General features: G+C 44.5%; 2 protein-coding genes across 2 annotated transcripts in view; one reads left to right on the top strand and one right to left on the bottom strand.

Moving 5' to 3' along the window:
• Positions 1 to 2731, top strand: part of TGFB1I1 (transforming growth factor beta 1 induced transcript 1) — a 36657-nt gene extending 33926 nt beyond the window's left edge. The window contains exon 11 of the mRNA XM_061588751.1: positions 1232 to 2731. Coding sequence (XP_061444735.1) covers positions 1232 to 1498 — 267 coding nt within the window. The 3' untranslated portion in view covers positions 1499 to 2731. The remainder of the gene's footprint in view (positions 1 to 1231) is intronic.
• LOC133366069 (zinc finger protein 501-like) lies at positions 2163 to 14573 on the bottom strand. The gene is made up of 2 exons (XM_061588753.1): positions 14356 to 14573; positions 2163 to 8286 (listed from the first exon to the last, which is right to left on the bottom strand). Exon 2 carries the CDS (start codon positions 8246 to 8248, stop codon positions 6884 to 6886), a length of 1365 nt encoding a protein of 454 aa, XP_061444737.1. The 5' UTR covers positions 8249 to 8286; positions 14356 to 14573; the 3' UTR covers positions 2163 to 6883.
• Positions 14574 to 14910: the final 337 nt, after the last annotated feature.

Below are 14910 nucleotides of genomic sequence, written 5' to 3'. Positions count from 1 at the left end.
TCTTGCTCATGCTGTCATGATGAAAGGACACAGCCACCAGTAGAGTTTGTTTTGTGATTTCCCACCTCCCCCCCTCCACTTATGATGCTCAAGTTAGAGGAATTCTGAAAGAAAAGAGCTGGCAGTGATGCAGCAATGCCAACATTTATGTGACCCCCTCCATGTGCGAGGCGCAGGGCAATTGCCCTTTGTACCCCCCTCCAAAAGGCCCAGGTTAACACTGTTATTTTTTTTATCAACCAGCTTATTTATTATATTTCATATATAATTAATATAACCGCCTAGTTTGCCTATAGGGATGGGCAAAGTACGAAAGAGGGTTATAAAATTATGCTTGGTGTGGAAAAAGTGGATAGAGACAAGTTTTTCTTCCTCTTTCATCATACTAGAGCTTGGGGTCACCAATGAAATCGATTATCGGGAGATCTAGGACAGAACGCAATCTTCAGCTACCACTCTGATTAATCTATAGCTTGAATAATTTTTAAAGGGGATTGGCCAACTTCATGGGGGGAAGAGGACCATCAGCAGCTGTTAAACAAGTTGGCTAAATCGCACCTCTGTGTTCAGAAGTAGTATACCAGTTGCTAGAGAGCAACAGTGAGAAAGAGATTTTGCTCATGGGCCTCCCAGACACATCTGGTTGACAACTGTGGGAAATGCAATACTAGATTTAATGGACCATTGGTCTAATTCAGTAGGGTCCTTATAGTCTTCTTATGAGTTGTCAGTTGCTGAGCATTAGGTAGAAACTTACCTGGCTTTTCTTTAGATCCCTGAGGACTAGAAACTTGAGGAGCTAACAAAAGCTCACGTTCTCAGGGTATTGCTTACCAGATTTTGCATGATGGGCCATGTACTGTGATGACACCTGTCACTGTTTGTCTAGAGGGCTGTCTGTATTCTATGCCAACAATAAATGAATATTTAAATTCTGCAATTATAATTAATCATGGGTTAATTCTTGATTGCAAGAAAGTAGGGGGAGACAGGGCTGAACAGGGAGGAGAGGTTGGAGATGTGAAGCAAATGTTGAAGACATGAGGCCCAGAAGCTTGCTGCGATTTTCAAGATGTGAAATTCTGGTCTTGGTATTGGAATCGGCACTTGTGCAGCAACCAATCCTGTCAGCATACAGAACAAATCCATCCTTATAGATCTCTACGAAGGTGTGTGTGTGGGGGGGTGCATGCTTAGTTCTATTAATTTTCTCTTTTTCTCCCTCCTGCAGGAATGCTACACGCCATTTGTGAATGGGAGTTTCTTTGAGCACGCAGGCCGCCCCTTCTGCGAGATCCACTATCACAAGCAGCGCGGCTCACTCTGCTCGGGCTGTGAGAAGCCCATCACCGGCCGCTGTATCACGGCCATGGCGCGCAAGTTCCACCCTGAGCATTTTGTCTGTGCCTTCTGCCTCAAGCAGCTCAACAAGGGCACCTTCAAGGAGCAGAATGACAAGCCTTACTGCCACCCTTGCTTTATCAAGCTCTTTGGGTGACCAGAAGGTGCCGGAGCCCCACCACGGCCAAGCCACGCCTGCTACCAGCCTGGGAAAGGGGAGGAGGGTCCACAGATCTCAGCCTTTGACCGAGCCACACCCACTGCTATGCATGGGAGAGGCCTGTGCCTTATGTGTTCCACCCCACATCCCTGGAACCACTACACTGTTGCCAAAACCACGCCTCTAGATAAGAGCCACACGCAAAAACAAGCAACAGGAGAAGCAGGATTTATCTGCTTCTCCCACTCTACTCAGGAGCCAGTCCCCTCACAGCCACAGCTAATCATTAGCCCCTACCCCATCACATGCTACTTTAAGCCACACCCATACAATGCCAGCACTTCAGACAGGAGGCAGTGTCTTAAGCCACACCCACAAGGCTAGCTGGCAATGTCATCCAGGTAGGCGGGATCTTAAAGAAGCCACACCTCTGCTCCCTGTTAACTCCCTTCTCACAAATTTGTCCAGTAGCGTGGGATTGGAAGCCCTTGAACCCCTCTCCTTTAACATTCATCCTCTAAGCCATAAAAGCCATTCGCTTCCAGGTTCTTTGGGAGATTTGGGGCTGTTATTGTACTAATATAGTTTGTGCGCAGGAAGTGGGGGGACTCTGCTTCAGGGTTGCCTTAAAGCACTTATGGTCTTGATCACTTGTGATCTAAAATGGTTCAGCTGCAAGAGGGGAGAGATAGTAACTCGTTGACCCCATCCTTCAGTGGAAAAGATTTAGGGCGAGTTTACATGTAACCAGCTTTGATACCACCCCCAGTGATATAGGAGTGGTTAGCAGGATTTGGGATAAGCCTCTCTGCCTTAGGGGCTCATAGTCCTAAGGAGGTTAGTGGTAGGGGAAGAGGCAAGCCTTCACGTAAGGGCTTTGGGTAGCTGACCGGCTGGTGTTGAGGAAAGGAAGCGGCATTTCCTCATCCCCTTGCATGTTGTGGTTGGTAAAAGTCCTGGACTGCAAATGATTGAAACACTTCCTGTTTGTTTTTTGAAATGCAGGGAAGAAGGGAATAGGGGAAATATGCCTGAGCTTGCAGATTTATTCGTCTTTTTTTTTTTTTAATCTTGCCATGTAAACCCAAATTGAGGCTTTTATTATGATGAAACTTAAGTCGGGAGTCCAAGGAGCATGTGGTCTTCCTTCTGCTGCCAGATTTCTATGCCAACTTTTTACCCTCACACTGCTGTATATTATATAATAAAATTCACGAATATGAAAAAAAAGATCCAGTTGTCATGTGTGGAGGCCCATGTTGAGGGTATGCACAGATCTTTGTACATGTGCAGTTGAAGTATACCTAAGCAACTCAATGTTAGGGGTGCCTTTTTTTTTTTTAAAGAGCAGTATCTCAACAACTGTTTAGGAAGCTGAAATCAACGAGGCCGAAGCCAATCCCTTATGCAGCTTGGGAACTGAGATTAGATATTGAAGAGTTTTGCATCCCAAAATAAGCTCTAGCCCACCCCGAATCATATATTCATGCTACCAGGAGGCTTTTCTGTAGGTCAGGGGTTGCCAAACATTTTAGACCTGTGGGTGCCACCCCCTTTGGTCACTTCTCTTCACCCGAGAGAAAGCATATAACACACTACACTCTTCCAAGGGAGCTGGCTAAAAATCAGATCCAGCAGAATTAATCCAAGCCTTGAGAAGCACAGACACAAAAGAGGAATTGGTGAAGAGTGAAACTCTTCTACCTCCTTTAGCTTTATGTACTTTACAAAGGAAGAAAAGAACCTTTTTTACCACAAAGGGAGCAACGTGGGGGTGTGTCAGAGGCTCCATGGGCACCATGTTGGCAATTCCTGCTCTAGGACTCTTGACGGTCCAAAGCATAGTTTGGATGCAGCTTCTTTTGGGATGAAGATCTGCACAGCTTCCACACTAGTTGGGACTTTCCCAGACAAATGGGATAAATTATTTTCTGGTTTGATGCCATGGCTAAAATTGGCCCTGAGAAAGCTGCCATCAGGTGAAGTTTTTGTCCATACTACCTGGTCAACCCATCGCACACATGCCTCATCCATAAATCAAATGTGCTGAATCCAAGTTAGTTGCACTTCGCTTTCACTGAAATCAAGGGGACATTGTAGCCATAACTTTGTTCCCACTGATTTCCATAGGAACTACATGTAGCTGTCTTGGTTTGGACATGAGCCAGTATCTATCTATCTATATTATACTTCTAGCTTGTCCTTCACCAAATGATCGTAGGGTGGGTTAGAAAAACATCACATCGCTTCAGCTCTCTGTAGGACCCTGGTCAGGAATTCATTTTCTTGGAAGGGTAAATTCAGGAGCTTCCCCAAGCCTCCCCACAATCACCATGGAAGTGCCGTGTTAGCAAGATCTGTTGCCACAGAATTGCAACATCTCTTTTGCTTCTAAGTTGGGGGCAAGTCAGCATCTTTTGGGAGACTGGATTTGGCCCAGGGAACTCTAGTTGCTAACCCCCTCTAGGAGCTGGTATACACGAAAATATGGGCCGTTTTATTCAGTAGCCTGTTACTTTTATTATTTCCCACTTCTGATTTCCAGATAGTGGTGTTAGAAATGGGACTTATCAAACAAAGACATCTTGGTCTGTTCATTGCATAAGTCTGCATAAACTTGCATGTGAATTAGGAAAAAAATTCTCACTTGTTTAATGCATAGAAGCGACATGATAGGAACTTGCTTAGAAGCAGCATTTTTCTCCTAAGAGAGGGAAAGGAAGGCTTGCCTCTCCTAAAGCAGTACCTATCTATCACAATTTTTGTAAAAATTTGTATTAAAAATTAACAATTTAAAAAAATCTGTTTCCCAATTAATGGGGGGTATCAAAGTTTTTAATCAAATAGTTGACTAAATATTGCAATCCTAGTTGGAAGGATTTTAAGGCAATTAAGACAAAATCATCATTGTCCATATTTGATTGTTTCAGAGCTGACACAGACCATCTTGGAATAGTGTCCAGTCTGGTTTTGGACCCTTTTGACCACCACTTTCCCCCAAAGACAGAACAAAACCCTCCTGCAAGATACAGTGCTGTAACATTTCCTTGAACTGTTGGAGGAGCAACTGGAAGGAGCTTTCATTAAATCAAGTACTCCGCTCTCACATAACTTCACTTGATCAATTTCCGCTGCTGAGGAAGAAACAAACATTTTGCAGATGAAACACACAAGAGATCAGAGGGTAGAAATGTACAGTAACCACTTCAACAATAGAGTGTTTTAGAGAAAGAAATGTTTGGATTACCTTTGTACGTGGCGTCAGGTTAGAAACAGGCCTGGCTTACGTGCAAAGCTTAATCATGGGTTAGCATGAGGGCAACTAACCTTTTTCTGGTCCGAGGACTGCATTGAGGGAGGGTCAACCCTGAGGCCTGCATACCTTGTACACACACTTAGGCCCCATCTGCACTATATGTTTAAAGCAGTATTATACCACTTTAAACCATGGCCTCCCCCAAAGAATCCCGGGAATTATAGTTAAAGGATGCTGAGGGTTGTTAGGAGTCCCTTGTTCCCCTCACAGCGCTACCATTCCCAGAGTGGCTTAACAATCAATCCCTCTTCTCAGGGAAGTCAAGGAATTGTTGCTCTGTGAGGGGAACAGGAGGTATCCTAACAACTCTCAACACCCTTAATAAACTACAGCTCCCAGGGTTCTTTGGGGAAAGCCATGGCCGTTTAAAGTGGTATGCTACTGCTTTAAGTGTATAGTACAGATGGGGCCACATTCAGGCACATGCGCACACACATACAGAAATAGCACCCTGCTTCTGTCAATCAGTGGAGAGGGGGTTCCTCCTTGCAGCACTGGGCTGGGGGTGGAAAAACAGTGAAGAAAGTTGCCTACAAAACTGGCCTCTTCTTTCTCTGCTGAGGTACCACTGCAAGAAGGAAGCAAGAAGGAGGTTCTGAGCAATAAGGCCTACTTGTAACGGAGCCACAGCAAGAGGAGAAAACTATTTTTTTAAAAGGTAAGAGGAGGCTACGGGGGAGAGGGGCTAGTAGAAACAGCTGGATGGGCTGAATCGGGCTTGTGGGTTTGCCGTCTCTGGTATAGTGTTAAGAGGACAAGCTTTAGGCTTGAATGTTCCCCCCTCCTGTGTGCTTGTATAGAAAGTGGAGGGTTTTCCTTCTGTTTTAGATTAACCACAGTTTAGTGTTCCACCCAAACCCTATTAACTGTGATTAACTATGGTTTGTTGAAAATGGGTCAGCTTATCAAACTATTATTTGAAGCTGGCTTCTTTCAACAAGCCATAGCTAATCTTAACTACATTTTGTCCAGGTTCCAACAACACAGCAAGCTTTGTATAATCTAAAACGGGGCCAAAGGCTTCTGTGCTGCTCCTTGCCTCTGGCCCTGAGGAAGTGGGGAAGGGGGAGTGTGCTGTTAGTTTTGCAATATATCCAAAGTCTAATTCAAAACTGGCATTTTAAAAAGACAATTTAAAAAACATTTTTATGGACACACACTGGATTAGGGTTTTGGACAAAGCACTTTGGGTCTCTTCCATGAAATCCATGGATTAAGGGATATTCCTTTCACAAAGAGAAAAAAGATTTTGCAGCATTAAGTGGAATGCAGGGAAAAATAGCAGCTATAGTACTTATTAACCCTTAATAATAGTACTATGCTAGAGAAACTACTGTTCTTACATTCTCAAACTCTTACATTGAGAAAGAACAGAGGAAAGGTCTTCAGCTGGTTTCTTCTTTGAAGTCTCAAGAGTTGATCTTTGCTGATCCTCAATAAAACACCTCAACGTTCCATACTTAGTGAGTTTGTCTACTTTCTCCACCAGAACTGTTCTGCCGGTCTAGGTGGGATATGCATTCTCTGAAAGCCAAGAGTAAGGGGAAGGCAATAATCCATGTTTGGGAAAGGAGCCCCCACAGATATCCCCATTGGTAGGAACCAATGAGAGGAATATCTCTTCTTTCCCTTGCTTCCAAGAGGCATCAATGCCTATGTGACATTACCAGCCATCTCTTCAATGTCCACCTGCATCTCAGACCTATTTGCATGCCCAGTAACCAACTCACCTCACATTAAGGAAAGAGATAAAGATTGCCATGCTTACTGACGCTGGAAGCAAAGGGTCAAGAATGAATGTGGACATACAGAGGGGACCAACAGTCTGCAGAACTATTCCACACATTTTCCAATTGATGGGCATTTCGGAAGGGAAGAAACTCGTATAGAAAGACAGCAGTGACTAGCCTGTGCTTCTCTAGATGTTGTTGGACAACTCCCACCATCCCTGACCACTGGCCGTAGCAGAAGGGGCTGATGGGAACCAGACTCCAATGACATCTGAGGGCCACAGAACAGCCACCCCTGATATAAAAGGTAAGGTTGTAAATGCCCCTCGCCCCAGCCTACAGGATGGCCATAGCAGATGCCTCTTCCCCATGAAGTGTCTGATGTTCCACAAGCAGCGTTTTTGAGCCAAAGCTGAGCCCACATTCTGCGCATGTGTTAGGTTTCTCTCCGGTATGGGTTCTTTTGTGTTTTGTCAGGGTGGAGCTGTCACAGAACCCCTTGTCACAATAGGGACACTTGTAGGGCCGCTCCCCTGTATGGAGTCTCCGATGAATGACCAGCTGTGACCACTGGCGGAAGGCTCGGCCACAATCTGGGCACCCAAAAGGTTTCTCTCCAGTGTGAGTCCGGTGGTGGTTCAGATAAACAGAGCTCAGGACAAACCCCTTCCCACAGACATCGCACTTGTAGGGTTTTTCCCCCGTGTGGCTTCGCCGGTGAATAATGAGAGAGGATGTATCAGTGAACCCCTTCCCGCAATCTTCACATTTGTAGGGCCGCTCTCCAGTGTGGCTTCTCTGGTGCGTCACCAGGTGAGAGCTGAGGCTGAAACTTTTCCCACATTCCACGCACCGGTGGGGCTTCTCTCCAGTATGGATTCTCTGGTGCTTTTTCAGAGTGGAGTTCTCAATAAAGCTCTTGCCACAATCAGGGCATTTGTGAGGGCGTTCACCGGTGTGGATTCTTTGGTGCTGAATGAGGTGTGAACTCTGGCCAAAGCTCTTCTGGCACATGGGGCATTTGTAGGGTTTGTCCCGTGCATGATACCTCTGGTGCCGAATCAGATTGGAGGCCTCGCTGAAATTGATCCCACACTGGGTGCACCGGTACGGCTTCTCCCCTGTGTGAATTCTTTGGTGTTTAATAAGATTGGAATATAGGCTAAATGTTTTGCCACAGTCAGAGCAGCTATGAGCCACTCCGCTGGTATCAATGGTGGTGGCCTCCCCATTGCTGTCAATGAGGTAGGCCATCTCCGTCACATGGGTCCTCTGGTGTACCCGGAGCCTTGCACTCTCATCAAAACTCTTCCCACATTTGGGGCACTTGTAGGGCTTGTCGCCCGTGTGGATTCTCCGGTGCCTAAGTAGAATTGAGCTACGGTTGAAGGTCTTCCCGCACTCAGGACACTTATAAGGTTTTTCTCCTGTGTGAATCCTCTCATGCTCGGCAAGGTTGTTGCTCCGGGTAAACCTTTTGCCACACTGTGAGCATTTGTAGGGCTTTTCACCAGTGTGGATCTTCTCATGTTGGACAAGGTTGGAAGTCTTTCTGAACCTCTTTCTGCAGACTGAGCACTTGTAGGGGGCCGCCTCCCCCATAATCTTCTCCATACCAGAGTCACCATCTGCTTTATGTCCTCTAGGAGTCTCAGATATATCCCTCGAAGGATGGATAATCAAATCCTCTTTCTGCTCCATTCCAGGAGCCTGGGGGACAAGAAATCCTAGATTAAAGGCTGGAGAGAGAATGAACAGGGTTATTGATTGTACAAACTTTGTAAAGATGTTTATTTCCTCCTCACAATTATTTATGTATATATTTATTTAAAACAATGGGTTTAAATGAAAAATTGTTAAAGAAAAAAGAAAAAAGGAGGGGGAAGGAAAGAGGGAAATAAAAAGATAAAAAATAAAAAACTAACAAGTGTCAGCTCATTAACAATGCAGTAAACATCAGTACATCCATCTTAGTTTATACATACAGATCAATACATGCCATCCAAATGTCCGAATAGGTATCGAGACACAGCTGGTGCTTATAAAAAGTACATACAAAATGTAGCAAGGGCATTAAGGTCTTTGGACTGTTGGGTAATAGTTGGTGGGTATTTATCCTTCCAGGCTCTAAGTCTTTACAAGACATGCAAAGCAACTGATGGTTGCTGTTTCACACATAACAGTGGGAAGAGAATTGCTGAGGGACAACAGCAGAAAATGCCCCTTTTCGGGTCACTGTCCTATGACATTCTGTAGAGTGTTCATTAATGACCTAGAATTAGGAGTGAGCAGTGAAGTGGCCAAGTTTGCTGATGACACTAAATTGTTCAGGGTTGTTAAAACAAAAAGGGATTGCGAAGAGCTCCAAAAAGACTTCTCCAAACTGAGTGAATGGGCGGAAAAATGGCAAATGCAATTCAATATAAACAAGTGTAAAATTATGCATATTGGAGCAAAAAATCTTAATTTCACATATACGCTCATGGGGTCTGAACTGGTGGTGACCGACCAGGAGAGAGACCTCGGGGTTGTAGTGGACAGCACGATGAAAATGTCGACCCAGTGTGCGGCACCTGTGAAAAAGGCAAATTCCATGCTAGCGATAATTAGGAAAGGTATTGAAAATAAAACAGCCGATATCATCATGCCGTTGTATAAATCTATGGTGCGGCCGCATTTGGAATACTGTGTACAGTTCTGGTCGCCTCATCTCAAAAAGGATATTCTAGAGTTGGAAAAGGTTCAGAAGAGGGCAACCAGAATGATCAAGGGGATGGAGCGACTCCCTTACGAGGAAAGGTTGCAGCATTTGGGGCTTTTTAGTTTAGAGAAAAGGCAGGTCAGAGGAGACATGATAGAAGTGTATAAAATTATGCATGGCATTGAGAAAGTGGATAGAGAAAAGTTTTTCTCCCTCATAATACTAGAACTCGTGGACATTCAAAGAAGCTGAATGTTGGAAGATTCAGGACAGACAAAAGGAAGTACTTCTTTACTCAGCGCATAGTTAAACTATGGCATTTGCTCCCACAAGATGCAGTAATGGCCACCAGCTTGGATGGCTTTAAAAGAAGATTAGACAAATTCATGGAGGACAGGGCTATCAATGGCTACTAGCCATGATGGCTGTGCTGTGCCACCCTAGTCAGAGGCAGCATGCTTCTGAAAACCAGTTGCCGGAAGCCTCAGGAGGGGAGAGTGTTCTTGCACTCGGGTCCTGCTTGCGGGCTTCCCCCAGGCACCTGGTTGGCCACTGTGAGAACAGGATGCTGGACTAGATGGGCCACTGGCCTGATCCAGCAGGCTCTTCTTATGTTCTTAGAGTGTGGTACCACAACTTGAATTCTCCCAGATGATCTACAGGATCATATAGGTCTACACAGGGGCAAACAGTCCTTCCAAGGACCTCAGAGTAGCATACATGGATGGGATTACACCCCCCCCTTAATCCTCACAACACACTATTTAACTACTATGTAAAACCACTGAATGAGGTCATCTGGGGATTTGCGGATTAACACTTCTCTTTTTCATCAAAACCAGGTGAGACAGGGTAAGTGTTAAATCAGTGACTTACTGCAGCCAATAAAGTTGAGGCTTAATCCAGACAAAATGGAGGTACTGTGAATGGATGGCTCCTCTGCTCAGGCATGTTATGTTCAACCTGCCCTGAATGAGGCTGCACTCCCCCTCAAGGACCAGGTTTCTAATTTGGAGGTCTTGTCAACCCATCTAGAGGCACAAATTGCTCACAGTGCCTCTTACCAGCTTAGGCTGGAACACCAGCTACACCATGACCTAGACAAAAATGCTCCAGTGATCCATCCCATGGTAGCCCCCCATCTAGTTTATTCCAATGTGTTGTATTTGGGGCTGTCTTTCAAACCTATCCAGAAACTTTGGCCGGTATGGAATACAGCAGCAAGATTGCTAACTGGGACTGGGTGTTACGAACATATTACACCAAGTGTGGGAAACCTTTGGCCCTCCACATGTCGCTGAATTACAACTCCCTTCATCCATGGCTATTTGCCATGCTTGCCAGGGCTGATAGGAATTGTAGTTCAGCAATATCTGGAGGGCCAAATGCTCCTCACTCCTGTATTACACCAATATTTTTATCATCTTCACTAGCTCACAGTCTGTTTCTGGGCCTGATTCAAAATGCTGTTTTTAATCTTTCAAGGCCCTTTGTGGCTTGGGACCATGGGACTTGAAGGGTTGCCTCTCCCCACATGTACCTACCTAGACCATGACATCACAGTTGGAGGATCTTCTCCATTTGTCTTCACCAGGGGAGATAAGGCAGATGAATTAAAAGGAACTTTTTAATAGTGGCACCCCAGTTGTGGAATGTTCTTCCCAGAGAGGCTTGCTTGTCACCTACTTTAATTTCTTTTTGATGCCAGGCAGAGATGTTTTATTTTTCCAGGGCTTTTAAATCGTGCTGTGAGTTCTAAAAGAATTTTCAGTTTTATTACTCTCCCCTTTTTGTTTTTTATCTTAATTTGGAGTTTTATTGCAGCCGAAGCTCTGCTCACAGCCGGAGTTTGATTCCAACGAAAGGAGGAAGTCGAATCTCCGGTAAAAGGGGTCAAGGTCCACTCAGCCTTCCATCCATCCATGGTCAGTAAAATGAGTCACGGCATATGCTGGGGGGTAAAGAAAGGCCGGGGACGGAACTGGCAATCCCACCCCACATATATGGTCTGCCTAGTAAACGTCGCAAGACTTCACCCTAAGAGTCGGAAATGACTCGCACTACAAGTGCGGGGACACCTTTACATTTTTTTCATGTAATTTTATTTATTTTTCTAATTTTGACCAATGTTTTTGTTTAACTCAGTTGCCCTGAGAACATTTTTATACAGAAAGACCTATAAATATTTTTAAAAGAAACAAACAGGTGAGGTAGGTTTGGTTTGGCCAAGATTGTGTGAATGGTAAGATCCCAAGTAAGTTTAATAGCCCAAATGAGGATTTTTATTTATTATTTGGTTTATATCTTGCCCTTCCTCCCAGCATGAGCCCAGGGTGGCAATTTATTACTCATATATGTCCAATACTCTGACCAGTAAAGTACACTGGCATTTATATTTGTGAGGCTCATGTTGCACTTTTGTTCATTTTTTTAAATGGTATTTATACTTGGTAACTAATTTTTGTTTTGTTTTGTTTATTTATTTATATTTTAGACATGTATTTGGAAGCATGTGTAGTTCATAAAGCTGACCTGTTTTGTTTAGGCAGATAGATAAAATTCTGAACTTTTGGAATATTAAGAAACACAATACAAAAATGGTAACAACGGTTCTAGTGTAATGTCAACTCATAACTTTGCTTATTTTATTGTAAAATGCAATGTGTGTAAAAAATGTTGATTCCCTAATGCAGATCTTATCATATCTACATAGTACTATCAGTGTGCATGGCACTTTACATAGTACAAGAAAACAGGTCCCTGCCCTGAGATGTTTACAGTCTAAAAATTGATACAGGAAAATGACAGAGGGAGGGGAGAGGAGGAGGAAAGAGCTAAACAGTTCTATGTATTTAGGCTTATTTACACAGGCTGAGTTATACTAGGGTAGCCTTCGCTAGTGCCTTCTAGATGTTGCTGGGCTACAACTCCCATCAGCTGATGAGAGCTGTAGTCCAACAAGATCTAGAGAGCACCACATTGGCAAAGGCTGCACTAGGGCATGGGAACTAGAGGACTGTGCAAAAACCTTTGCCGAAAAAGTGTTTTGAGGATGGATTTGAATATTGACTTCTTAATATAGTCCAGTATGTAGAAAGCAGGGATCTTGGGAGATCTGTATTCAAGCTGTATGTACACAACGGACTCATTGCATAGCCTCAGTCAAACTGCATTCTGCATCAGGATATAATCCTCTTATCTGTAAAATGGGAGCTGCAGGGGCATATAACTCACAGGGCTGTCACAAGGGTGAGTCCATAAAGAAGTTGAAGCATTTTTTTAAAAAAAATAAGGTTACTCTTACACTCTCTACTATGCTTCAGTCTCAGTCCCCTCCCTTCCCTGCCCCCCCAGCTCAATATGAGGGCAATAATATTGACCTACTTTACAGAGTTGTTGCAAACGTTGCTGGGATCATTGCACATGAAGGATTTTGAACACTCAGAAACACTATATAAACTTAGTTGCTTTAAACACCTATAGGAAGGAAACTGAATGTACCACAAACTCAGAGAGAAATTACCACTGTTTATCTAATACTGGAATAAAGGGAGGCTGGAGGGCAATGGCAGGCAGGCAGCTGCTGGTACTACTGAAAAAAAACTGGAATACAAATATCCTAATGAGGTGATATGCAAGAGAAAAAAAGGTCAAAGGTAGAATGGCCTATAGTACATTAGGAATTCAGTAGGACTGAATTCTGACAAGATCTGGTTAGGACTGCACTGTAAGCAAAACAGAGTTTCTTGATAAATGTTTAGTGGATTTTGCCATTGTAATATTTATTTATTAAATTTATATCCCACCCTTCCTCCCAGAAGGAGCCCAGGCTGACAAACAAAAAATGCACTTTAAAACATCTTAAAAACAAAAGACTTTAAAACATATCGAAGCAAAACATCTTTTAAAACACCTTAAAACAAAACATTTAAAATCATCTTTAAAAAACGTTAAAAACATATTAAAAAGCAATTCCAGTAGAGATGCAGACTGCTATAAGGTCTCTACTTAAATGGCTTGTTGAAAGAGGAAGGTCTTCAATAGGTGCCGAAAAGATAAAAGAGATGGCGCCTATCTAATATTTATGGGGAAGGAATTCCAGTGTTGCTGCCACAACACTAAAGGTTTGCTTCCTATGTTGTGCAGAGTGGACCTCCTGATAAGACAGTATCTGCAGGAGACCCTCACCTGCAGAGCGTAGTGATCGACTGGGTATATATGGGGTAAGATGATCTTTCAAGTATCCTGGTCCCAAGCTGCATAGGACTTTGTACACCAAAACCAGAACCTTGAACTTGGCCAGGTAGCTAAAGGGCAGCCAATGCAATTCTTTCAGCAGTGGGGTAACATGTTGGCAATACCCTGCCCCAGTGAGCAGTTGTGCTGCCGCATTTTGCACCAGCTGCAGCTTCCAGACCAACCTCAAGGGCAGCCCCACATAGAGCACATTACAGTAATCCAGCCTGGAGTTTACCAGTGCATGGACAACAGTGGTCAGGCTATCCCAGTCCAGAAACTGCTGCAGCTGTCTACCAGCCAAAGCTGGTAAAAGGCACTTCTAGCCACTGTATCCTGGAACATCCCCAGACTATGAACCTGCTCTTTCAGAGGGAGCATGACCCCATTCAAAGCAGGCAGCTGACCAATTATTCGAACTCTGGAACCACCAACCCACAGCGACTAAGTCTTGCTAGGATTTCAGACTCAGTTTATTGGCCCTAATCCAGCCCACCAACAAGTTCAGGCAGCGGTCCAGGGCTTGCACGGCGTCTCCCGAATCAGATGTTCAGTTTTAGGGGAAACTACCATGTTTCCAACAGAGCGAGATGTGCATTTTTTTTTCTTCTGGTCTCCCATTGTTTGGCTTGCTTTTGATGTAAAACGTAAATTTAAACTTATGTTAATTAAGTTGCATTATATTTCCCTACTAAGCATTATAATAGAACGCGCAATCATCCTCTCTTCCCCCACTTCATTATACCACCCTCTCCCCCCATCTTCATCTCTGATTTCTGCCCGCCTGTCTCTGCAACAGGACTGCACAGATCTGCTGCAACCTTACCACAGTGAATTTCATTTCTCTTTCTCCTACTCCCGGCTAACTTACCCAACTCAGGGAGTGATATTTACGTCCCTGACATCATCGCCGCCGCCAGACCCTCCAGGATGGCTCCTCGCAAAAGCCGCCTCCCCAGGTGGCTGAAAGCATCCACCAGCTGGCAAAGAACATCTGGAGGGAGGGACCGAAAGGAAGGAAAGTGCACCCTTTATTAGGGCTCCCCCTCTCTTTTCCTGCCCACACCTCCAACATCTTCAGGAGCAACAAGCGGGCTGACAGAGAGCTGGGAATACCAGGGATGCTCTGTGGTTTTAACTCTTTGCTCTCCACCTTTGCTACGGGTGATGCTGAGGCTGAGCACTCTTAGCATGTCGTTTTGCAGCCAGTATCAGAAGGTGATACTTTCACTGAAAGGCCCTCAGCCTCAAAAGAGCCCTGCTGGGTCAGGCCACAGGGCATCATAGTCCAGCATCCTGTTTTCACAGTGGCCAACCAGATGCCTTTGGGAAGCCCCCAAGCACCAACTGAGTGCAACAGCAACACTCCCCACTCACAATTCCCAGCAACTGGTATAAAAGAAGTAAACAGGGTCCTTTGAAAAGA

The sequence above is a fragment of the Rhineura floridana genome, chromosome 11, assembly GCF_030035675.1.
Source record: "Rhineura floridana isolate rRhiFlo1 chromosome 11, rRhiFlo1.hap2, whole genome shotgun sequence".
Lineage (NCBI taxonomy): Eukaryota > Metazoa > Chordata > Lepidosauria > Squamata > Rhineuridae > Rhineura > Rhineura floridana.
This window is presented reverse-complemented; position numbering and strand designations above follow the sequence as displayed.